At 35.8% G+C, this 26,823-nt stretch overlaps 1 protein-coding gene across 2 annotated transcripts in view; it reads right to left on the minus strand.

Moving 5' to 3' along the window:
* The window catches only part of SYT1 (synaptotagmin 1), a 328,980-nt gene that overhangs the window by 115,361 nt on the left and 186,796 nt on the right, over nt 1–26,823 (minus strand). For both annotated transcript variants that reach the window (XM_016199415.2, XM_087814523.1), the window contains exons 3-6: nt 20,453–20,637; nt 14,563–14,685; nt 10,876–11,043; nt 7,151–7,318 (exon numbers count right to left, since the gene is read on the minus strand). In XM_016199415.2, the coding sequence (XP_016054901.1) occupies nt 7,151–7,318; nt 10,876–11,043; nt 14,563–14,685; nt 20,453–20,637 (644 nt within the window). The remainder of the gene's footprint in view (nt 1–7,150; nt 7,319–10,875; nt 11,044–14,562; nt 14,686–20,452; nt 20,638–26,823) is intronic.

Here is a 26,823-nt window from a genome sequence, read left to right on the forward strand (position 1 = left end):
AGGAAAAGTACTACTGAAACTATTACATGGTATTGAAACTGGGTTTCCCTCTACACTCCTGGCCCCTCCCATGAAAGGAATTCATTTGGCATCAGACAAACCTGTTTCAAATATAATGTTTTGCATTATAAAATTTTGCTACTATTACTGACCATTCTCATGTGTGAATCCTAATCTTCCATTTTATACACTTTACAGTGCTAATTTCACAGATATTCAATATGTGTTTTGAATGAATGAATGGAAATTTATTTTCTATTTAATGGACTGTGTTATTTTTTTAATGGAAAGCAAAATTCCTCTGCCTTCATTAAATTCCTCAGCACTCATGAGTGAATAATAACATGTTTGTGTTAATGAGTACCTTTGAATTTTAGGGCTTTGCATCCTGGGCAGAAATTCATGCTGAGTATTTATGAAATATTATTAAGAAGAAAAAAAATGCCATAGCTAGTATTGCTTTTATTTTTGCTGTGTTGCATATATTTGCAATGTGTTATAATATATTAAAGGGGAAAATATTATACATATATAGATGTTAATCAGTTGCAAGTTGTCAAGAAAACTGACCAAGTGATAAGATCTCCCCGCCCACCAAAAAAACCAAAACTAAGAAAAACTAGTTTGCATCATTTTTTTGTGTGTGTGACTAGAAAGACTGTTTAAAGAAGACGTTATGATGAAATAGTGTGGGCTTTAGACCTGTATTTGAATTTTAGCTCTGGCATTGGTTATATGAACTTGGACAAATTACTGAGACTTTCCTGGACTTCAGGTCTGTTTCCCCCCCATTCTGTAAAGCAGATTTAATCACGCCAATTTTAAAGAATGTCATGAGAATTTTGCTGGCACACAGCAGGCTCTCAGTAAATGGTAGCTTTTATTTGTGTTTATAGCTTAGGTAGAGAAGCTAAGGTAAACTTTAATGAAAATGAATTTTGGAAACAAGGAGGCAGGGCTGGAAACACAGGCTTTTGGGTGGTTAAAGTTGTGATGGGAAGAGTATTGTAGCAGGTTAAGGGATGGCCCTGTGGGAGCAATGGAATGTTTGTCAACGAGCTTTTTGAAAATGCCCAGGGTCTCTCTTCTTACTTAAGTCTTTAAAGTAGAGTCTAAATTTATATTTTTATGGAATTCACAGTAAAAAATCAAATAATACCAAATTTTCATTTAGAAACTCAGCAAAGAATTTGGTTTCATCCATTTGTGCCTGAAAAGTCTTTTTAAACCAGAAAGGCAAATTACAGTCCTGCACTCTAGAGGGGTATTTTAAGTTATTTGCTTTTTCCTATGATGCTTTTAGAAACCACAGCACGAAGCAGACAATACTTATTATGCATAACAATAGTTATAATTGATCATTGAAATTCTGACCAAACACTAAGCATCAAGTAAACCACAGTTATGGACAAAGACATCAAAAAAATCAAACGCAACTTCTGTAATACTTGAAAGGAAAATTATGTTCCAGTTCCACAAAATGGACAGATAGCTACTAAGTACACTAAAATATGCTATCATCTTAATATACTTAAAAACAATTCCATTCTGACTTAATGGCATTTCTCTATATAACATAATCAAAGCCACTTTACTGGCTTATGTTCACTTGCCACTCTCTAAAAAAATCAATGGAAAAAATATCCTCGGGCAAGGATTTCAGCAAAAATTCAATACTTATACCTACTATAGTATAAGTCTGACTAGGTATGCTAAATTTAGATTTTGTTCAGATTCTTTGAAATTTCCTTGTAACTGATTCTCATTTCCTTCTGGGTTCATTTCCATTATGCAGGCAGAGACTTACATGATAGCTTTAACTAAATCTGAACTTCAACTAAAAGTTAAATTAAGCTAAGCCCCACGCTCTCTGTGCATCATGTAAATAGTATGAAAGAAGGGCTACAGAGAAGAGATACTGAGTAAGCCTTTACAAAAAAAAAAAAAGATAAAAACTTTCATCATTTTCATAACTGTCAACAAAACCAATTATAATCATTTTGCTAAGCATATATACTGCATCTCTTTTGAAAGAAACAGGCCAAAAAACCAAAACAGCACACAACCATTTTCATTGTTTGGTGCTAAGATATTTTTATTGACAGGCTTTCAGAATACTCGAGGCTTCATTTGTGAAACAACCCAACTACTGTTACCATGAACTTTATAAAGAAAGTTTTTAAACATCTTTCACAGGATAATAATCACCTCTCCCCATTCATTCATTCAAAAATATTTTTGCGTGCCTGTTGTGTGCTTGCCTCTGTGATCAAACTTGGTTTCACAGTGAGAAACAATAGGCATCGCTGGGATGGAGCCTTCCTGGAATGCTACGGATCACAATCAGTGTCTTTGTAACATTTCTTGAACGCGATAGATTGTGAATGACAAAGAAATTTCTTACTGGCACCCATGTTTATCTTTTCAGTAGTTAACCTTTCATAGGAATCTCCCTTCAGGGCATTGATTGGTTGCACACAGATTCTTGGAGGCATGAGTCACCATCTGACTACTGAGTGTACTTAGAAATAGCATCGGTTCTCATGATCCTTGGACAAAAAAAGATGCTATATGGAATGAGTTTAACCCATTCTGAAGAAGTATCAAGTAATTCACCATCGGAAGCTAAAAAAATTTGCCATTTGATTGAATAGGTACTCTCCAAGGGCTTTTATTTCTGTGAAGTAAATGTTTTTCTAAATAGGCTTCAAAATGTGAAATTTTCTTGCAAAATTGATTTTCTATTAAGGCACTAAAGTAGTTTCTCTTCCCTTCTGCTTGGATACTAATTAAATTATGTCCCAACTTGTTTTAATTCAGCAATCAATTTTTTTTTTTTCCCATTTGCACTGGATTACAGAATCTCATTTAAAAATCAGTCTTTAGTGAATTCTACACAAAGCAGAAGTGATAGACATATTCTCTCATGGAGACAAAACAGTACTGGTCAAGTTATGAGAGACTTGCTTAGAAAATTTTACAAAAGGACTCAAGTTGTATTCTGGTGGCATCGATTTCTTTTTTTGTGTTTTTGAAATAAGTATTACTGGAGAGCATGAGGATAAAAAGTAGGAACAAAATACTATAATAGAAACAAAATACTAAAAAATAAAAATAGGAAAAAACACTAAAAAACAAAATACTAAAATAAAAATACAAGACAAGTAATATTGGAGGGCAGGGAGATAAAAAATAAAAACAAAATACTAAATGCTTTGAAGAGGTATTTGACTCTGGGGTGCAGGAAAGAGACAATTTCTAAAATGATTATAAGTAAAATTTACAAATAAAGAAAACGGAGGCATAGCTATTTATTGTAACATCGAAGTATTTAAGTGAACATAGTAAATGAATGGATTATTCTAAAAGTCTGAAGGTTGGTTTCAGGTTTGACTTGTGGGTGGTGCAATGAAAGAACTGTATATACTGGTTATAAAGGACGATTTTGAGGCCCTATTTGGAGAAGTGGAAAATTACAAAGACAATTTTTTATGTAACTGTCCCTCAAAACTCAGGATATACATTTCTGTTTTAAAGAAAAGAGAGGAAGAGAAAGGTATAGGTATCTGTAATGTCAAATTCCATGTTCACCTGGTGGGAGGTGGGGTGGTGGAAAGAGGAAAGGTGGTCAATCAAACAACCTAAAAATGGCAAGTGAACTTAAGCCAGCAGGTAGCTTTGATTATGTTATATAGAGAAATGTTATTAAGTCAGAATGGAAAGCTCACCAGAGATGTTTTCACCAGGGGCTAGAATCTAGCAGAGTGAGCTGTGTGCTTGTTAGGTCTCTTCCTGGCATAGCTTATCTCGTCAACACTTTCCATTTTTATTTATTTTTATTTTTTAATTTTCCTTTTTATTCCTATCCCCATTTATTCCCCCTCTACCCTCTTCCACCTCTTTTAAACATATGCTTAGTAACTTTCAGATAAGTCTCCTTCCTATTTTTTTTCCTAAATTGCTTGTACATTTAATTGATCATTAAAATAACACACAAGTCTTTCACTTACATAATTGCTGCATCTTATGACTTTTATATTTTTCGACTTCTGGCAACATTCTATGAAAAACACGGGGCTGGAGCTCAGAGCATCGGATCTAACCTGTTTAAATGCAAGTCTCTATCTGAGTAGACATCCAGGGCTAGTGGTTCTGTTTCTAGATCCCAAAGCTGTTTCTTGAATTGATTTTTCTCATTTTCTTGAAAATCTTTCATTCCTTATGACATTAAAAATAAAATTTAACACTGCTAGAAGGAAGCACACTAAAGTCACAAACAGAATTGCTCATGTAAAATGGAAAAATAATTCCTTTAAAATCATGAGAACTAATGTCAATCAGAACTTTAATAGACTCACACAACTATGATTTTCTGTAGTTAATGGTAGTATGAAAAGGTAGAGCACATATCAGCGAGGATAGTAATTCTCCAGATACAAAATATAATTGGAACCTCACTTTATTTATTATGAGAGAGTTTACACCTGGCGCCAGTCACTCAAAGATACTTTGTAAGCTAGACATCTATTTCATGAGGTTTTCCAAATCATGATAAAAGGAAATAGTCGTTCAACGGAAAACCAAAAATCACTATTCCCAAGTAGATAGCAAAGAGGGAAAACTCCAGAGTTTAAAATTGTGATTGTAGAATAATTTCCCATTAAAAGCTTAGAGACATTCAATAAGTTCAAAAATGGTGAGAAAAAGAGTAGAGAAGAAGGTACAGCTATTTAGAGGGAAAATGGGAGACTAAAAAGGGAGATGAAAAACAAGAGAGAACAGTAAGCTTGGCCAAGGAGAAAGCAGGGGAGATCTCTTGTTTACTGAGCACTTACTAGCCACCGCACTTGATTCTCTAGCCCACTTAATCTGTAGAATAAAGGGTAGATAGGCCCCTTTCTAGATTAAAGAACTGAATTTTAGAGAGCTTATGTGACTTACCCAATGTGTCTGAGCTGACAAATGAATTGATCAGGATTGAAAGCCAGGCGTGTTTGTTGTTAAAGACGGGACGTCTCCCAGACGCCAGTCTAGCTGGCACTAAGCAGGGCAAAGGATGGGGTGAAGAAAAGGGAGACAACCCTACACCCCACAGAAGAGACACAGTTGACCCTTTCCACGTTGACCCTTTCCAAAGTTGACCCTTTCCACGTTTTTTGTTTTATTTTTTACAACATCTACTACAGCTTCAGGGATATAGCAGGTATCATAGATATTTGCATAATGAATACATTTGAATGACTTGGGTGACAGAAGCCTTAGGGAGATAAGATGTGAAAGAAGGAGAAAGAAGCGAGTAAGGGGGGGGCAGGAAAGAATGTGACTGCTCTGGGGCAGCCACCTAACCTTCGGGGTCCCAGAGCCCAGCCAAACCTGCCGGCTCAGTGTCAAGCCTCAGACTCTGCCCACATTCAAAGAATTTTTGACAGAGGAAAATTGTTTGATGGGATACGTCCCCGCCACTCAAGCAAAAAACACTAATTTTTCAGAAACCCAGTGAGGTGCGATGTTGGAATTCCAGGCCCCCCCACCCCCCATAGCTAGCAGGGGAGGTCAGCAGCCCCAGCCAGGCAGTCTGGCCAGGTGGGCATTGCAAAGCACAAGTGAGTCATATTCCTGTATTCAACCAACAAGCCAACCACAAGCCCGTCAAGTAATAAAAGCCAATTAGTTTGTAACTATTTGTTGTGGTCCCACTTTGCCACCCACCCCAAGCTTCAAGGAATTTACAGAGTCAAACGCTTCAATAAAATATAAAAGGTCAAGGAAACAGCTCACTGCTTTGTTAAACAATTAGAAACATTACTATTGAACGATTGAATGCTTTTCTTTTCATACAGGTGTTTGATTTAAAGTTGATACTAGTTTACTCATAGGGAAAACTACTTACAAAAATCATAAAATTTAAAAACTCGATATTATCCTTGGGTTGTTCTTGAAAATCCACAGTAGGGCTAAAGTTATGTCAATATCCCAGAATCTAATTCTGACTAACCTATTTGGTTAAGTTATATTTATTTCCTTCCAAAAAGAAAGTGGAGCTTAACTCTAATAATTTTGACTCCTTTTGTACAACCAAATAATTTTAGAGCACTAATGAAATTCAGTTTCTGTACAGCAATCACAAGTCTGTTCTAAAACCTCACGCCATTATATTGGTCACAGAAAGCCTCACGCTGAGAGGATTCCCAGGTGATGGGCTTGGGTGAGTTTCTCTGAAGGCTTGGGCCACTCTCTCATCTCCCTGGTAGCCCCAGAGTGACCACATCTATGGAATCCTAGGCATCCTAAATCACGGATCCCTTGGGTAATTATAAACTCATGTTGGGATCCAAAAAATGGCTGCAACAGGCGTTGCTTTAAGAGCTCAGAGAAGCTAAGAGTTGTTTGCTTTTCTGCAATTGGCCTATTGAGACATTCTCACAGAAAAACGCTGGTGCCAGGCAGGCACAGCATAATCCAATAGAATTATTATGCAGTTTAAATGCACTAAGGATATTGAGCCTCCCTTTTTAAATCACAGAAAAACCCTGTGTTAACCTATTCAAACTGGGAGAAAACAATGTGAAGACTACTATATAAATGGGAGTCATTTAAAAAATGGATTTAATACCAGGCTTTGTGAATTATATTTGATGTTTCACCCATCATGCTCTCTTATCTTCAGGAGAAACAATGAACTGCCTGATACACAGAAATAATCAAGGAAAAAGTGCCATTTTATTTCTATTTAATAGCAACATAACCTATGTAGGAATAAAGAGTGATTGTGGCAAAATACAAAGAAAAGGATGATATTTTACTGTCCCTTTAAATCAGTAGGTGTTTGTATGGCATTTGGGAAGCTTTTAGAAGTGTGTGTGTGTGTGTGTGTGTGTGTGTGTATTTCTGTCTGTCTGTCTGTCTTGTCTGTCTCTTCAGGGAGTTGTCCATAGACCTGGTACACAAACCTTTCTCTTTTCTTTCAAATAACACCCAGAAGACCGGTGTACTTTTTAATGAGGTTATGCAGTCCCCTGACCCTATTTTGCCAGCTGTCAGCAGCTGGACGCCCACATCACTCTGTAAAGAGCATCTCTCAGCAGGTTATTATGTGAGTAGAACCGACGAGCACTGTTTGTCACATGAGAAACGCTAATGCTTTTCTTACCTCTTCCTTCTCGGCACTTTGCAGATCACGCCACTCCTCAGTTACGTGACCGAAATCCACTGTGTTCATGGGGACTTTAAATTCCCCGATGATGTCGTGCTTGGAGAAACGATCAAAATCATACACAGCCATCACCAGGGTTTTGCCTCCCAATTCCGAGTACGGCACCTGAATGAAAAGAGATGAAGATAACAATCGGGTCCCCAAAATGCTTAGAATTCAAAGCTTGTTTACAATATTTAATCTTAATACTTATGTTGGATAAATAGATCAGGGAAATAATTATGCTTTTGGTATTTTCTCAAATTGAATCATTTGACTGCTCAGGGCTTAAATTACTTGGGAGAAAATGGGGACTTCCTTTGGTGATTTATCACTTTATCCCAAAGTTCTGGAAGCTATTAGTATTATTAGTAATGGATCCTACTATTAGTCATGGAATAAACACTTCTAGATTAATACAAGGATAAACCAAGCCAATTTGACCATATAAAGAAGTTTTCTTTGCAGGCTATTTCATTGTTGTTGTTAAGTTGTATTGTGAGTGTGTAACTTACTCAGGGGTAGATACATTTTAAGCCACTTGGGTACCATATTTTAATGCAGCAATGACTTATGAAAAGGTATCCTAGGAGTCTAAAAGGATTTAAATGAAATTCACGAGGTGCCTCACCTACTCCCTGAAATAATTTACTGATTGACAGGAGCTGACTAGAAAATTGATGTTTTGAATATCAGGGATGCATTATAATATAGATCCTGAAGTTCATTCTTAGGTATGACACTCTTTAGGATGAGTGGTGGCAAAAGGCCAAGAACTGATGAATTCTCCAGCTGTTCAAATATATCTGGGACAGATGCTATGGGTTGGGAAGTTTATTAGTGACATTTTTAATATTCAGGGAAAGCAGTGCAATCCAAGTGAACTACACTTCACTTGGCTGAATAAAAATGCCTGATTAAGAAATTATTTAGACTTGTATTAAAGGTTTGATCAATTTTCATATAGTTTCTATTATTTTATCAGTGTAAATGGTTGTCTTATGCTCCAGCAAACGTATCTCAATTAACTCTGTATATTATGAAGGAAAAGGGGAGGAAGAATATTCAGCCATATTCATATTCAGAATGTCTAAGAAATTTTAGTTTTTCCGAAGGTTTCATTTTCTGTCATTTGTTATCTATTTAGAATTTGATTCAAATAGCACAATTAAGAACTAGGCATGGCCCGGCCGGGCGTGGCTCAGCGGCTGAGTGTTGACCTGGGATCCAGGCGATCGGGGTTTGATTCCCGGTCAAGGCACATGCCCGGGTTGCGGGCTCGATCAATGACTCTCTCTCCCCTCCTTTCCTCTCTCTGAAATCAATAAAGATATATTTAAAAAAAAAAAAAAGAACTAGGCATGATGCTTTTTCCATTTTAGAGGAAAAAAATATAAGCTCTTCCAAAGAGCTGAATTTCAGAGGAAGAAATACATTTTAGAGTAGGAATAAACTCTTGAAAATTTCTTCTAATTCCTGAAATCTTTTTTTTTTTTTTTTTAAATGTATATGATTATGTGGTCATTTTGTTTTTTTAAATATATCTTTATTGATTTCAGAGAGAGGAAGGGAGAGGGAGAGAGAGAGATAGAAACATCAATGATGAGAGAACCATCGATCGGCTGCAGCCCTCCACCCGGGCATGTGCCCTGACCGGGAATCGAACCCTGATCGCCTGGATCCTAGGTTGACGCTCAACCACTGAGCGACGCCCAGCTGGGCCCTGAAATCTCTTTAAATTTGTGTGTGTGATTGTACTGAGGTAGCATCAGTCAAAAACCTGGGCTTAGGGTCAAATAGGGCTGGGCCTGGGTGTCCCCACTCTCCAGCTGAAGGGACTGAGTCAAGTGAATAAAATTCAGCATTTTAGTCTATCAAATGGTGATGATAATAGTGCCTAAATCACAGGGCTGTTTGAGGCTGAATGAATGAATATATGTAAGGTATTTAGCATAGTCTTGGCACACAGTAGGAACCTAATATATGTTGTTTGAATGATTAGTAGCTCCTTCAGGTGGGAGTTTGGGACATGTAGAGTTCATGTTAAGTGGATTTGAAGTCACTTTTAAAAGCCAATCCTCTTTAAACTCTATTATGCTTTTATTTCTATATCATATTGCCTATTGGAATTTCAAGATGCATAATCTATAATGTCTAATGGATAAATGAACCAATTTTCTAGAAACAGTGGCATATTTCTTAAATGTATCAAAATATATTGTACTTTGGATGGATTTATGATTTGACCAACCTTCTCGAAATAAAATGGAACCTGATAAAATTTTATAGGCAATTTCAAAATTTCAATAGTTATACTTTTTGAAGTCAGAGAAATTGGTAATAAAATTATTAGCAATACATTTTTGAAAAAGAAATAACATATAAGTAACTGAAAACAAAAACAAAGCCCCCACAATAGTATTTTAAATAATGTAAGAATCTGCTTACTAAATTGTGGTTAGAAATGACCTAAAAGATTCATACATAGTCAAAATGATTGTAATTATCATTTGCAATATTTTTTAGTTCTATTTTCATTTTATGTTCTGTAGTATATTGAACATAATGATTAGCTCTTTAGAAGCTGAGTATTTCCAGAATGTTTTTACTGCTACTGTAAATGAACTCTCTTAGGCATAGAAAACTGTAGATTTATTTTGAATAGGATTGCTTATATTAGGGGCTTTATCTTAAAAACCCAAAAGTTTCAAAGTGAATAGAGACACTACTCTTTTAGAAAATTGGGAACAAAGTTCTAGAAAGTGACTCATGGCCTCAGGTCCATCCATTTCTTTCATACCAGGATATCTGCTGACATGAGGCAGGTGCTGGCTGATGGACAGGTTGTTTAGAAGCAGCCTACTGGCGTCATCACATACATTTTGTTTTTCAAAAATGCATTGTTTTAAGTAATGCATTAAAAAATTTTCACATATTAAATATGTCCACAAAAGAACTATTTTTATGCATGACTTCTAGACAAGAGCTATAGAAGGTGTGACTGCAGCAATGCCTGAGGCCTCCAGAGCAGGCTTTCCTGTCCAGTTATTCTAGGGTCAGAATCCCTCATTGTTATTGTTTGTCTCAACAAGATGAAGAATACCAGGGAAGAGCCTAGAGTAAAGGAGAAACGCTATAAATGCACAAAAACACTATGTGCACCTTCTTCTTATTGAAAGGTTAAGAATGGTTTTAGGGGGCTCAGTTTGCCCCTGTGCACACAGAAGGTGGCAATGAGAGTAATATCCACTTATACCATTTAAACAATGGACATAGCTCACTTTATTCTGTGACTGCAATAGGGTTTGCCTATTTTCAGGAACTTTGAAACTTAACAAAATAATTTCATTATTTCTTTAACTTTATTTTATAGAGGGGAAAATGTCAAGCCTACTGGCACGCACTGGAAGCTGACCTCACTTTTTAGATGTGAACATGACATCTTAGTCATATTCCATTCTCTATTCTGTTCTGAAGTGGGCAAGCTGAATCCTACTTTGGCCAAATCTAAATGCAATGCAAAATCCTCACTGGGTGGAAAATAAGAATTTTAAATATTCTGAATAGAATCACTTTAATCTACGAACAAGTGGTCATGTGCACGCCTATGTACGTGTCAGGATGAGATCAGCCTCTTAACTAAAACAGCAGAGGAAAAATTATTAGTAAGTATAAAACAATACCTTGAAAGTAAACTGCTCATTGAAGACAGGATTGAGGGTCTTTCGGTGGACTTTTGTCTCAAATTTCTTCTTTTTATCGGGCAGCAGAAACACTTTCACATAGGGGTCAGATGTGCCGCCCATGTCTAAGGCGGGCAGCTCGGCAGCCTGGATTATCCCTACCAGCAGCTGGAACAAACAACAGAACACAGCAGACACACATTGGTGGGCGTTTTGGAAAAGATTTATGTGTTCACATTGCTGCATATTGTGATTTCTCCCTCTTCCTCTTTGCTTTTAATAAACACTTTTTCTCTTACGAATCTGAACACAGAAGGCAAATGAAGTGAGCAATATAGACTTCAGAAACCCAATTAGGACAGATGCAGCCTCGAGAAAGCCTGGTTTTAAGTATAAAAGAGGCTTTCAAAAGGTTGCTGATTACAGTTAACTATGGATTCACATTTGCAAAAGAGTTGCAATCAAATAACTTTCCAGTTGCTAAAAGCCCTTGTGCATTATTTTTCTTTCTAGGGCATGATTTGTAAGTGGAAATAAATTGTTAAACAATCATGAGTGTATAATTATAAAGCAGGAAATTTGTATTCTGAACCAAAGCCTCAGATCAACTAAATAGAAATTCCTTAGAAATTAGGTACCATTTTGAGATAAAAATAAGATCTTCAAGATTTTCAAGTTATCCTGTTTGACTTTTGCTTGTGTGCTGACTACTTTTACTTTTACTGACAGTAAAATGATTATTATATATTAAATTCTCTGTTTAAATATAAGACATAGTCAAAGAAATATAATTTCAGCTTCATATAAAGGAAGGGAATATTACAGGTATGGTTTTTAGTGGCAAGCGTGACTAAATTTCTGTGCTTTTCCAAATGTAGCAGAAATATCTGCATTTTTTTCAAGTCTGTCTTGTTAGTGATACATCTTTATTTCTTGCTATATATGAGAGCATAGGCTGGCATTTTTAATAAACAAAAGCTGTGAGTGGACTATTCTAGAGGCTCTGCCACCAGACATTTTGTGTCAGCAGACTGCTCTAGATCCATATGGGAAACAAAAGCAGACTCATTGTTGTTCAAGTATATATACTATTCAGTAAATGCAGTCACACCATAGCTTTTTACATCAGATCTTGAAAACCTGAGTTTGAGACTTTTAGCCAACATAGTGGAAAAGCAGTTCACTGCACCGCCCCCCCCCCCCCCAAACAAAAGGACACAGCTATGGTCTGTAAAACTGACCCACCTTGTTTGTAAGTGCATTTGGGTTAGTTGACTCAATTTTTCACCTAAAATAATACCCTGAATGTTTTCATTTTAATGCTTTAGTATCTTTGATATCATTATACAACAATAGCAGTATGAGTACTGGATTGTAGGAATACAAAACACAGATGATCAAAGAATAGCTAAAATAGGCATCAGATAATAAAGACATGTTTAGTAAATCAAACAGCTGGTCCCTTGGTTTGTCAAACTGGTATTTAGTATCTACTTTTAGAAATAAGCAAGATTCTATTTTCTTCTTACTTTGGCAATTTTTTTTCTGTTGGGCAGGGAAAGCTCTAGAAATATACCTAAACTCATTAAAACCATATCATCTATATTTTAAAAAGATTTTTGGATATTTTGTTAAGGGGTGGAATTTGTTCTTCCAACCCTGCTCTGACTTCTGTCTGAGAGAGAAGTATCACATTTCCCTTCATCATGAAAGCGTCTCCATTAGAGGACCTTAGGGCTGTCTTTTAGCTTTGGTAACAACTGTGAATACTTGATTACACCCTTATCTGGAAAGTTCCTCAGACTTTATCTTCCATGACTCATAGGAATCCTTTTATAAATCAGATTAGTTGAGAACATTTGGAAAATCACTGAATAATATTAAACATTTTCATCAGTTAGAATCTTCCAGATCCTCAGGACAAAATGCCCTTTTAAATGTGATGTTTGCTAGAAAGGTAACAGTAAACACACTCATATATTTGAGTAAAAAAAATCTGTGCTATCATTGTCTTAAAAAATACTATTTTATAGAATGGTATTTATAGTACTCAAAGTCAACTTAGAAATTTCAAAATTATGACTAACCAGGATGAGATACCATCAGATTTCTACTGGACAATATAAAAGTGGAATAAATTAGTAGAAAAATATTGGATGCATATAGAAAGGCAGGTTAAGTTCCTGGAAAACATGTTATATGTGAAGATAATATAAGTTGACCTTGACCTTCCATTGAATATATAAAAAGTTTTGCTTTCAACTATGTCCTGATGATCAAATTTTGGTATAAGTGATAGAAATGACTTCAAATGCCCTACTTAATTTTAACTATAAAAGATAGACCTATAAATCTTAATAAATCCACACCTATAAATCTGTATCTGTAAGCAGAATGCAGCTTTCTAAAATGTACTATAAGATAACTAGCCAGGACTGTAATGAAGCTGATCAAATAAAATTATTTTTAAAATGAGAGAACATATCAGCACATTCTTCATGAGAAATCTAGAAACTTCAGAAAGGGAAGACATTATTTGAACAGTCAGTTTCTAAATAGAGCCCAGAATTTCTGCAATGGTTTAGATCGGTCACAGCATTGCTGACTCTGGACATTAGTTGTCAGTGCTGAACCCTGGAGTTTGATTTATCTGTTGTTCATTCCTCATCACTCTGGGAGTAATTAACACGCACTGCATTAGTAGTAATTGTCTGTACTTCACATTTACCAGCTCTTCCTCACCCAAAACCATGAGCGAAACAAAATAAACTGGAGAGTTTTAAAACTCTCGTCTTTAGAGAAAGGCCATGTCCTAAGGATTCTTAAGGGTCAGATCTCTAGCTCAGCCAGTTCCACTAATTCTTGTCTACCTTTTTATTTTCTTTAACAGTTTTAAGGTAAAGGAGTGTATTCATCAATGTCATAGAATCTGGAAGGTCTTTTTATGTAGAGAGATTTCTAACAGCTATCTTTGCGCTACTTCTATAACAGGCAGTCAATAAAGGCAGCTAATATTATTGCTTATCTAGGTGGCACTTCATGGTTCTTTGAGAAATTGAAGCAGAAGTGCCTGATTTGTTCCCTCCTCTAGTTTTGTCGCTTTTGGGGCAGCAGTCGTAGGTACTAGAAATCGAGTTCCCAGTTGGTCTCTCTGCTCTTCTAGACCTGCTACCTCATTAGTATAGGAGTTTGACCTAGTATCATTCCGCCTTTGAAATTCACGGACTGCAATTTTCTGTCTTTGATTCCTTATCAAACTGTTACATTATGTTTCACAACTTTGGCTTGACTGGTGGTGTAACTCAAAGGCCCCCCACCCTGTTTGGATCTAAATCCATGGAGTGAAAGGGAGATGGTTCTAGCTCGGGCTGAGGGGCCTGTGCGGCTGAGACTGTGGCTGGAGCTCTCAGAGTCAGTCTGACTGCTTCGAGTTCATTTGTATTCTGCCTGCCTATTTTAAGTGCCATAAGTTAGATGTAATCGATTGAATACTGTGCATTCTAATTACCAGAAGTTAAATTAGCAAGTAGGGGACTGCCTGTACTTCGAAATTATTTCATCAATAGCTTTGATAATTGCATTTTCCCCTCACAGCCAACAAAATGTTTTAAGAAGTATCTTGCTTCAATTTCTACTTGGTAATTTCAGACAGTGTAATGGAATTAGAAAACATTTCCCCCCTCAGACCTGGTTATTCTGGAAATCGTAATCCAGTGAATACTGGAGTTTGCCCAATTTCTCCTCTTCTTTGGGTTCTTCTTTTTCTTCCCCATCAGTCAATCCGGTTTCGGCATCATCATCCTTAAGGGCCTATGAGTAGGGAAATGGATCATATGTCAATTCAAGTGACTTTTCATCAAAATCCAAGGAAAACTGGGCCTGTGGTTATACTTCCAAGCTGTCCGAAGCAAGCACTAAGATGCTGGAAATCTCAGTTTGTCTGACACACATTCATGTTTCCTGCTCACGTATTTTTTTAAATTCCATTTGTGCGCGGAATTTTCCCCCCAATCAGCAAGCAACATGGAAGCAATGGAAGAAGCCCCTAAGAACATTGCAAGCAAAAAATGTAAAGTTGTTGCAAAGAAAACGTCAACTTGGTATTATATTTGGCTCTGCTAAAACTGCTTATTTCAGAAGTATGATCAACATGCTATTAACCAGGCCAGGTTTCACATTCATGTGGGTTAAAGCGATTTAAGCTAATCATCATGTAAAACACCATTGTTACATGCAGTGGAGTAATTTATAGGAAATGTGTGGCCTTTTCTTGCCTTGTTTCCTATGAAAAAATAGTTGAGTAGGTGCTTCTCAGAAAGTTTTAATTTTCTGTTTCATATATACATTTAAAATGATTATGGAAAAAGGAAAACATGCCACCAGCAAATGCATGTTTAGAGAAAAATCTACCCCATTTCCAGTTTAAGGTGACCATTTTATTTTCATAACAGCTCCACAGAAAGCTAGGCTGAATTAAATTGATTTATGGGTCCATTTGATATCAAAAGATAAAAGGAGTTATGTTTGCAACTTTGTTATACTGAAATTGGTATAAACATTTATTTTGCATTAATGAACAAAGATCATGGGACTGAACTCTCAAAGCTCAGTTTGTAGCAGTTGAATAATTTTTATAACCTAAAACTTAAGTGTAACATAAACTGAAACACTAGAAAGCTCATTATTTCATAAAGTACATTCAAATGCTCCTCTTTAAAAAAAAAAATATATATATATTTACCTAATAAGTGCAAAAATTTTGCTAAATAAAGGTTATAAAGATTATAAACATTAAAAGCTTTGTTTCTGAGGATGTGCATTCTTATTGTTTTAAAGAATTTTTAAAAAGAATTAGAAATCAATGCATAGTTATTATTCAAAATTTAAAATGACAGTGTTACATATCTCTATTAGTGAGGTTGATGAAAATTTTAAGTCTTTATATTAATCATTTTACTTTTTTCTTCTGGAGACTGCCAGTATATGGCCATCACTAATTTTTCTATTTTGTTGTTTGCCTTTTATTGATTGGTAGAGACTCTTTGTATTTTAGTGGTTTCAACCTTTCTATTGTTGTTATATATTGGAAATATTTTCTCCTAGTTTTTGGTTATGGCATTTTCATTGCCGTGTGTGTAACAGTAGAACCTCACAGGAATCAAGTTAAGACTTAGGAGTGGTAGACTTTTATATCCCTGACAAAGCAAGGGAATCTTAACTTTTGTCAGCAAATTAAATCTGAGGCTTCTTGTAGAACTTGAATGTAAAAAGCATAACCAGGCTTTAGAAAGGCATCAGATTCCTCAAACTACAGCTCAACCACCCAAGTTCTTCCACCACCCCCAGCTCCCAGACCACATGGTCTTTTTTTCCTGCTGAGAGAAGACTTTTCTGTTGACTTATCTGTTAACACAGAGACCCTCAGTTCCTCAGTTGACAAGATTTTCCAATTTGGCTCTAACCAGCTAACCAGCAAACTCCAATTTGATCCCAAAAAACTAAGACTTGGTGGCATATTAATAGAACTAATTTGTGTGGGAAGATCCGGTAAACAGAGAGTTGAGCTATAGCTAGAGATGTTTCCTTTTTGTGCTTCTTGAAAAATTTCAGGAGCCTACAATGAGTAGGGAAACTTAAAAATTACCATTAATATATCAGTGTAGAAACTTTAAAAAATCTGGTTAGCCCATATACCATTTAATTTGGAAATTTTAATGCATACTTGGATGTTTCCTTGAATAGTAAAATGTTGATTTTACTGATAGCCAAAGGCAGGAAACAAAATAATTACTTAAAAATTTATATTCATTTTTTAACTTGGGGGGAGTGTCACTAAAGGGAATATGGTAGTAAAGTGACAAGAAAAGACTACTGAAGCCTTAGCTGTAATTCTTTGACGCTGTCATAGATGTCCTTTGAAAATTGTAGCTTAGGTAAATTGCCTCCCTGTAAGATTTTACTTTTTAAAAAATAATAGCAAACTAATGCATACTTCTGTCTGAAAAATCTGCACATTACTCTACCATAATAAAAAATTTCATGGTTTAAAATACTTTTTCAAAAGTCTCTTTCAGAACTGACAATTTGCATATCACGTTTCAGCCCAGTGTGATTTGAAATAGCTGAGATATTAAATCTCCTCTCCCTAAGTGGTTTTTGCCCTAATAAAAGGTGCAGGACCATCTCTGCAATTATTCTGCATGAAATAGGTCTAAATTTTTGATAATTTCTCAGTGCCACTGTTCATCACTGAAGTGATTAAGTCTATTCTTGTCCCAAAGGCTGAGTTTAACCAAGACGTTTTCTGTACTATCACATTAAATTCAGGCCTATTAAATCAGTAGCCATTATATCTCGAGAGCAATACCAGCTCCCCTCCCCAGCCCCACCATGGAACAAAATGCAGAAAAAAAAGCTTGTAAACCCAGCAGTTCTGAGAGTTGATAAATTGCTGTAGAAAAAGCTGTGCTGGAAACCTCGACCTTGTTTTAAATTTCAAAGATTTAGTGTACATGCTTCTGGCTGGCTTTAAAAGGTGCTTAGTTCACCATCAAAAGGAGCACTTGTTCATTTAAGTTAAATTGTTCAGATTTGGATTTGATAAGGCACAGTAAAGAGATAGCAGCAAAGGACTGAATTTTCTTTCTGTGCCCATCAATGAAAAACTTGAGCTTTCTAATAATACTCTACTCAGTCGGTCAGTAGTATTTAATACGAGAACCCTTCATCTTAAAAAAAAATCAGTTTAGTTCAGCCTTGATGTGTGTCAGAATGGTCCACCCTCAGCTGTGGAGTCCCAGCTGCCAGGCCACTAAATGTATCCGAGCGTTGACTTAGGTGTGTCTAAGTAGCAGAGGAAACCTACCGCAAGGGACAGTCCAGAACAGTCATGAGACACAACACAGATAAGGAGAACATAGAAGGAAGAAATAAAAATTAAAGTATCTACACACATTAGTAAAAGCGATGGAGAAATGGCCTTCCCGGACCTATGACTTTCTAAGTTGATATTTTTCCTCTGTATTTTTAATGTTCTCAAGTTTTAAGGCATTAAAAAAAAAACCTTAAATATATATCTTTTGCTGTATAAATACAGTATTTATAGTTAATTTTTTGTTGTCATTGCAGAAGATTTAAAAGTTCTCTCTTGTTTATAAAATCTTACCATAGAGACATGTAGCCATGAAGAATGAAATTTGAATTTCTGTGAGTTTTTATATGGGTTGAAAGAGTGAAAACTTGTTGATTTTCCTAGAACCTAGATGTTTTAAGAATTCGTATCTAAACTGGCTCTCACATCTGTTTTTAAATGAGAAACATATTGTCTTCCCCATGTTTATATCAATGTTCTGTTTAAAAATATTCTAAAAGTATAAATAAGAATAATTTTACTGTGTCCAGGCTGTTGTGAATTTGTAGGATCAGATGATATTTGAATTTTGATGATCAAATGCGATCTAGCATCTTAAAATCTTTGAGTGACATTTTGCTTCTCATCTTTCCTCTTCCTAAAACAATGAACCCACTATTCAGGACTTTGCCTTAAAACATATGATAAACTACTGTCATAGAATTGTTTGCTCAGGGGCCTGCTTTCACTTGTTTGTAAATCATTTAATGTTTAATTGTGCGCAAGTCAAAATAAGACCTATAAAATCCTACGTAGATAAACTGATCTATTTAAAATAATTAAAAATGCCTCTTTGAGTGTTGAAATCCTAAAAGCTATATTGTGACAGTAGATTACTATAAACTATTACTGACTTCTTAGCATTTCCTCTTCCAGTCCCATTCAAAGGAATAGGTGATCAGTGAAAAATTAACCAAAATCAATTCTCTGTATTTATTACTTTAGAGATCTTGGTCATTTATCCAGGTTGTAACAGGGGTAATAAACACCACTACTATTCTATAAACTAGAGTCATGCATCATACAGAACAAATTTCACAATGAAAAATACAAATTTTTTGTCTTAGGAAAAACACTATAGTTATGTAATATCATTAAATGCTTTTAGCTTTTAATTCTAGAATACTAGAATTTGAATTTTATTGTAGTTATGAAAATGATAGTATTGTGTTTTCAACCTGTTGTTTGACATATATAGCTGAAATTCATGTAAAAATTATTCATTTCATGTCCATCTAGAAGATTGCTTCTACACTTATTTCAACAAGTTGTTTAAAGAAACTTGTATCAAGTCCTGCTTGCTATGGAAATGTTGAAATAAAGCATGACATGATTTAAAATGTCAGTTTCTATGTAACAGATTAACCAAAGAAAAAAGTTCTTATTAGACACTTGTGGTTGAAAGTTTGTGCATCGGCTTTTATGGCTGTGATTAGAAATTTTCAGAAAAATGTAACTGTTCTTCCTCTGAGCTCAGGGCAGAGCTCTCTGAGCGCAAGCACTAGCCTCACATCCACTCTATAGCCCTGAAACCTAACAAAAGTTCAGTGAGTGAAAAATGGGCCTTGTGAAATAGTTTTCAATAGATATTACTGTGTCTTTGAGAAAAAGTGTTTAAAACTTGAACTTGGGATAGGGATTATTGTCCTGAGTGGGTGGTTAACTAGGAAACTATGCAAATGTTCTAAAATGACTTTGTTTATTGAATTGTTCCTAAGATTCATATATTTAAGAGTTTACATAGTAGTAATTAATACTATAAGAGAAATTTATTAAACTGCCTATATATATTTCTATTCGGAATAAATAGAACTTTTGAATTATTTGAAGGGAAACATTGATAATTAAAAATTTCTTTGAAAAAATCTTTCTATATTTTTCATATAAATTAAATGTTATTTAGAAATATCCGATATGAATATGATTGAAAAAATGCAGAAGCATTTAATCATTATAATTATTAATAGTAAAAAATGCTCAACCAAATAATTCAGTTAATTTAGCAGAAATAGATAATATAAAGGACATCCAAACAGCGTCCTTAGGCTTGGAGAATAACCCAGCCAGATAGATTTTATAATCTGTGTTCCCTATGTGAAGAAATAAGAATTTTGCCTTTAAATTCTACCCTGTTCTTTATGGCCAGTTCATGCTTTTCTCCCTTTCCCTGTATAATTCATTATTCCCAAGCACTAATTATTGAGCTGGATGGATACATTCGATGGGTAGCTTTCATCAAGTGTGATAAACACCTTTAACTCAGTTATTTAACAGTGATTAAGAACACTGATAATGCTAGAAAGGTGACCTGCCCAAGAGGGATAACACTCAGATATTCTTTAATAGTTTCTAAAACTCAAAATACAATTAAGGCTGGCTAAGCAGATGTAATCAGAATATTTGGACATCAATCCAATATGCTGGACCATCAAGAGGGTCATGGAAGCCCTTTTCTGGTGTATGTGATTTAGGAGACTCGAAAACCCTACCAAATGTTTCCATTGCACTTTGGGATATTGAATAATGACTGAAAGGACTGCAAAGCATCTCTAAAACAATGAGATGCGTCCAGAAGTTGTTTATTTCTATACTTAGCTTGCATAAAGTAATAAACCATCTATTAATTTCCAATAAAATCCAAGAAGAACTATGGAATGAATACATTACCTGATCTTTCATGGTCTTCCCTAAGTCTTTCACATCTTTCATGTTAATGGCATTCTTCCCTCCCTTTTCCTTTCCCTTCTTCTTGTTTTTCTTTTTGAACAAACATTTCTTACAGATACAAAAGCAGCAGGTCAGGACTAAAAGGACCACGACTATGGCTATGGCAATTAAGGCCCACGGTGGCACTGAAAGAAAAAAGCAGACAGATAACATTAGTAGTAAAACATTTATGAATGCAAAACTTTTAACTTATGGGCTATAAAGATATTCACTCATTCATTCCTGTTTATTGAGCATCTGTTATGCTCTAGGCACTCTATTCTGAATTATTTATCCAAGTTGGTTCCTATGCCTAGAATGTTTATATTTTTTTCTATTTCGCTCTTCCAGATAAGTCAAATGCCATTTCCTCCCTATTGCTTTCCCTGCCCCTCCAAGCTATATTTTCATTAGTCCATTCCTTCATTCATTCAGAGCACAGCTCTGGAGTTTATTTTCAATCCTGGCTCCACCATTTACTAGCTGTGTGACCTTGAGCAAGTTGTCTAACTTCTTTCTGCCTTAGTTTCTTCACCTCTAAAGTGGAGGTAAATTGGTAGGTAGCTCATAGTCTTTTTGAAGTTTAAAATAAGATGCAGAGTCTGGCACATGGTAAAAGAATATTAAGTATTAGTAGTTATCACTCATCTATTAAATAGTAGGGGTTCTATGATGTCTGGGCACAATGGGAGGGGCAGACATCAATGAAACATAAAACAAATGTAATATCATCATGGAAGTGAAGGTTAGGAAGAAGTGCTTGGTGCTCTGAGAGTGGGTCCTGGGGACATTTACCACTCAGGATCTCCAGAGGCAGGGCAGTGGCTCTAAACCAGGGTTGAATACAGGCTCAGACACAGGCTGTGTGACTCTGGCCAGATTGTCCATCTGTTTTGAGTTTCTGCTTCCTTCTCCATAAAGTGAAGGTAATAGTGGTACCCATTTCATCTCTTGAAGATGAAAGGAGCTAATATACTAAAAAGTTTAGAATGGCATCCCTTCTAAAGGAAATAGACAGTGAAAACCCAGACACATTATTTAATCAAAGGGAGTTAAAGGGATAAAAACATAGGATCACAGCAAGAAATCTGAAATAGTGACACCTGAAGGTAAATTATAACCACTGAAAAACTTATTTCGTGATTTTCATTTCTTAAAGTGCTGCTGTCTTCTAGATTTCCTTTCAGTTGGTCTTCTGAACACTTTTGTTTTAACTTTGAATATGCTATATTGAATATATGAGGTTAATAAAAATTTCCTCATAATTTACTGGCACCTTTAGATAGAATTAATTTAAAAAAATGTTATTTTGTATACCCATTTGAAAATCTGACTGCATAGTTAATTACAATATAAATCACTATTTTAAATTAAATGGAATTATTTGAATTCTCACATTAAAAAATTTATTCTATTGTATAGAGCAACCAAATCTTTAAAATTTGATATGTTTAATAAGAAACACCATCTATAGTATTATTTATTTGTAGAAATTGCAGAAAAATGTTTGTATATTAGTGAGCAAATCTCATGGGATATATTTTAGATTAGGCTGAAAATGTATTGGGACCTACTTCCCATGGGCCAGCAGCTGTGCTGTTTTACATCATTATCGAACTTAATCTTTACCGCGGTTTTGTCCATTATTCCTTCAATTTTGTACAGAAAAAAAACAACAAACAACTATATACAAAGGGGGGGGGGGAAGTACACATTGAATAGTTTGAGAAATTCAAATATGTCTTTACATTATTAGGGTAAAATGTACATATTTTAAATGTATACAAAGGAAAAAAATCCTTAATGAGCTTTGAAGCCTCTTTAATAGAACCTTTTATATTCAAAAACAGCGAAGCAAATAATAACATAAGATGCCACCAAAACGAATTTCTATAATGTAATATATAGCTTCAATAAAAATAGGCTCATTAAAATACTGCTACTGGCAGAAAGCTATCAGCTATCATTAATACCACCAACTATTATTAAATGGAATTTTGAAACAATTTAAAAATTGAACTTAAAGAACTTTCAGCAGAAGATAATAGACTAGGATAAAAACTCTTCAAATAAAAATGTTATTTTTTTCTAGTTAATGAATTAATCTCATATTGTTTAGCCCAAATGTAAACAGATGTGTAAGAATTAAGACAAAGTAAAATAAAAACTGCTTCTGATGTCTTAACTTAGACTTTGTGGGTAGAGTAGTGATATCTCAAAAATGTGCATATTTGATTCCCTACAAGCTGTATGTTACCTTTTCTGGCAGAAAGGACTTTGCAAATGTGATTGAGGATTTTGAGAGGAGATTTTCCTGGGTTATCCAGAAGGACCCAAGAAACAAAGAGTAGAATGGTGGTTACCAGGGGCCGGGGCTGGTACAATGGTGTATGAGGTGATGAGTGTGTGTAGTGAGAACATTTAAGATATATTGTCTTAGTAAATTTCAAGTACACATATTAAATAATCACATTAGATGCCTTAAATTAACACAGTGTTATTTATTATATCTCAAAGCTGGAAAAAAAAAAAAAAAAAGAAGGAATCGGCACTGCTGACACTTTGATTTTAGCTCAGTAAAACCCTTTTGGACTTTTGACCTCCAGAACTAAAAAATAATAACTTTGTGATTTAATGCCTGTAAATTTGTAGTAAGTCATTACAGCAGCAATAGGAAACTCAAGGGATACAAAGTGGGCCTCACATATTTGTAATATATGCAGCATATAGATGATTATACAGCTGGACTATTAGTGTGGGATTTCTATATTTTCTATAATCTTTCCTTCTTACCCAACCTTTTATCTATCTCTTCTGCAACCATTCTCATAATACTAACATTCTACCAACAACTCTCTCAAAGTTAACCATGGTTTTCTTTTGGAGAAAGCTAACAACGTTGTCTGTGGTATGAGAAAGTCTTACCAGATATTCCTTCTGGAAATTTTTTTCTGCTTTTGTTTCTCTCGCCCTTATCAAAATCTTCTTCTAAGACTCTATTTTTCTCTTTCTTTCCCATTCCCAAGTCTTAAGCGGGCTATTAAAGATTCTTAGCCCCTTGCCCACCTTCACCCCCCCACGCCTCAGCCGGTTAGGCCAGGTCTTCCACTCTGTGCCCTCCTCTGCGGGCCCTAACTGCACTCCCCACTGCCTGCAGGGTGAGTCCTGCAAACCCTTTGTCTTCTCAAACCAGCTCTCCAAACCAACTGTATAGCTTTTGCCTGTGCTTCTATCATTTTCTGCCTCTTGGGCATTGAAACCGTATGAAAATTTTTATTCCCTAATCTGACTGACTGGCAGGTTGTGCCATTTCTTCTTTGATGTGTTTTCTATTTCTTTGACTCCTCCTTCCATTTGTAAAGGTGGACCTGACATTATCTCCAACTAATCTCCCTTCCTATCAGTTATCTCTTCTTTCCGTTTGACCCCTTCATAGTCATCAGACACAGCTTTCTAATATAATTTTTAATTGTTTTGTACCTAGCTTTGGAAGTCTGTCGTTTGTCCCACCCTAGTTGCCCATCTTTATCCTAACTGCTTCCTGTGCCCACCTCGTCTCAACAAACTGAGCAGCTCGTTCTTTGCTCAAGTCTACCCTCTTGTTTTTCTCAAGTATATTTCTTTCCCTCCCTGAAATGTTATTCTTCCTCCTTTTCAGTCATTTAAACAATATTTATTTTTGAGGCTCCACACAGGTCTCAATGTGGATAGGTTTTTAAATAAAAATATTCCACACATTTGCTAAAATTTCCCTCTTGCACCCAGTGGAAAACACTATGTGACACAATATGCTGGGAGGAAACTGATGTATTATTTAAAAATAAAAAGACAAATCTATATAAATATATAAAAGGTATTTTAGTATACCCTATTCCTACACAAAATTCACTTTTTACTTACTTAAAACTCAGCTCTTCTGAATAATTCATAACATGAAGCACTGATATTTAATGAAAACAATAAAATAATTAAGAACCACTTACAAGTAAATTTGCATAATCAGGTCTTCTGCTGGGGGGAAAAAACCCCAAACAACCAACTATTCCCTTCATCAGAGAGGCTGTTCTTTCATGGGAAGTGAGCATAAATTGAGCAGTTTAATGCCCCCCGGAGTGGCTCAGTTGCTTGAGTGTCATCCTGTGCACCAAGAGGTTGCCAGTTGTGTTCCCAGTCGGGGCAGGTACAAAGGCAACCGATGGACGTTTCTCTCTCACATCAATGTGTTTTCCTCTCTCCCTGTCTGTGTTCTATCTCTCCCTCTCCCTCTCCCCCCCACCTCCCCTAAGCATGTCCTTGGGTGAAGATTAAAAAAGAAAAAAAGGAATAAACTCGCTTAAAAAAAGTGATTAATCAAGCACATTTATCAAGTATCTATGTGCGAAGCATTTTCTCAGGGCTGGAATACAGTGCTAAGCATGGGTTGTGTGATTATAAAGCTTACTATTTACTTCCCACATATTAAAATCTGGGTCTTAGTTACACTTTTAAAAGAAGTAAATTTCTTATATTTGCCAAACTCGGTGCTCAGAACATATTATGGTACATTTTCAAATGGAAACTACATGGTTTAATATGCTCTTGTGTACAAATTTAGGGCTCCAGGGGTACATTTATTGATGAAATCAACTAGTAAATATTCTTTCTACAATAAAAATGTAAGACTCTGATTGAAAAACATCATCATTTTTCCTCTCAGGGAGTTATGGCACTAAGCAAAATTTTTTAAAAATTTGACTTAAGGGGCCCTGCCATACTTTTTTTTTTTTTTTTTTAAAGCAGACACTCCAAATATCTTTCTCTTTATAATAGAGTATTGTGAAATGCAAGCTAAAAGGGTCACACTGCCCTGGCCAGGTGGCTTAGTTGGTTGGAGAATCATCCCAGACACCAAAAGGTTTTGGGTTCAGGTCCTGGTCAGGGCATATACCTAGGTTGTGAGTTCAATCCCCGCTTGGGGTGTGTATGAGAGGCAACTGATTGATGTTTCTCTCTCTCCCCCTCCCTCTCTCAAAGATCAATAAAAACATACCCTCGGGTGAGGATTGAGGAAAAAAAAAGCATCACAAAGAATAAGAGTATTTGTGAGTATACGTTCATAAAAGGGACATTTCTGATATTACTGAATAGCAGCCTTGTGTGTCCAGTTAAGCTGCCGAATCCAAAGTCTCTGTGTCAGACACACACTGTACCCAGACGTGCAGAACGAGCAGCGGGGAGGGGAGCTTCTGAAATTTCCACAATGTGCCGTCCGGCTGAGGGCAGCCTGCTCTAGCTCTCCTGGTTCTGAGCTCTCACTTCTAAAAAGGTTTTTCTTCCCCATTTTCTAAAATGCCTGACTGAGCACTATCAGCTTAACAGTGCTCGGTAAATGTTAGGTGGCTCAAAAGAAACCCACACAGCCGCGTTCTCAGGTCAAGTGGAAGCAGAGTGGACAGGCTCTGGGGTACACCACCGTCTCAAGTGTGTTTTCCTGAGTTCTGCTCTCAGGCCCACTTCCTTAGCTCCCGCCTCAGTCTCAGTCTCAGTCCCAGTCCCCGTCCCCTGTGGCCGTCTCCTAGGCTGGCAGCCTTCTTGTGGATTTCCTCATTGGGGTCAAGGTTTAATCCAGGGCAAAACTCACTGGTCTTGTATTTCCTGCCTTGATTTCACTTTCAAGGGCAGCTCTGCATTATCTATCAGTTTCATTCCCATTCATCATGTTATGAAACAACTTGAAATCCACGTCTCTTACATAAGACAAGCTGTATTTTCCTCTCTGAGAAATATCAGCTTGTTCATTTACATCTGTCCTAGATATTGCAGCCGAGAGCCTCAAGATGACACAGGTGATAAACTATTGCTCTGGCCACTACAAAAATGCAGCAATAACATCAAGCGTTTTCTACTTTTGACATGTTCCTGTTTTTTCATAACTCACTACTGCACTAATGTCTTTCTTCATTTTATGAATAATCTACATATTCTTCATTCTCATGTTTACTGAAGCTTTTTGCCAACTTCTAGTTTTACCCCAAACCATCCATCATCTTTCTAGATCACCATAATACATTAATGCAAGATGCAGAATACAATATGAAAATAAGTTTTCTGTTAACCAGTAGGAAAAATAATCTATATTTCAAAGTTTGCTTTTAGACAGTTTAGGAATAATTTTTGAAAACATGAGGATAATCATTTTTCAAAAACTGGTTTAAAAGTAAGCCTTGCATTTTAAAAGCTTTTTCTAAATTACAGAACACAAATAGGAAAAAAAAAACCCAAAACAACCTTTGGAAATATATGGATTAATATACTTATTAACCACTATTGGAGACAGAACATAAAAGGCAAGA

This window comes from Miniopterus natalensis, chromosome 2, assembly GCF_054644295.1.
Source record: "Miniopterus natalensis isolate mMinNat1 chromosome 2, mMinNat1.hap1, whole genome shotgun sequence".
Lineage (NCBI taxonomy): Eukaryota > Metazoa > Chordata > Mammalia > Chiroptera > Miniopteridae > Miniopterus > Miniopterus natalensis.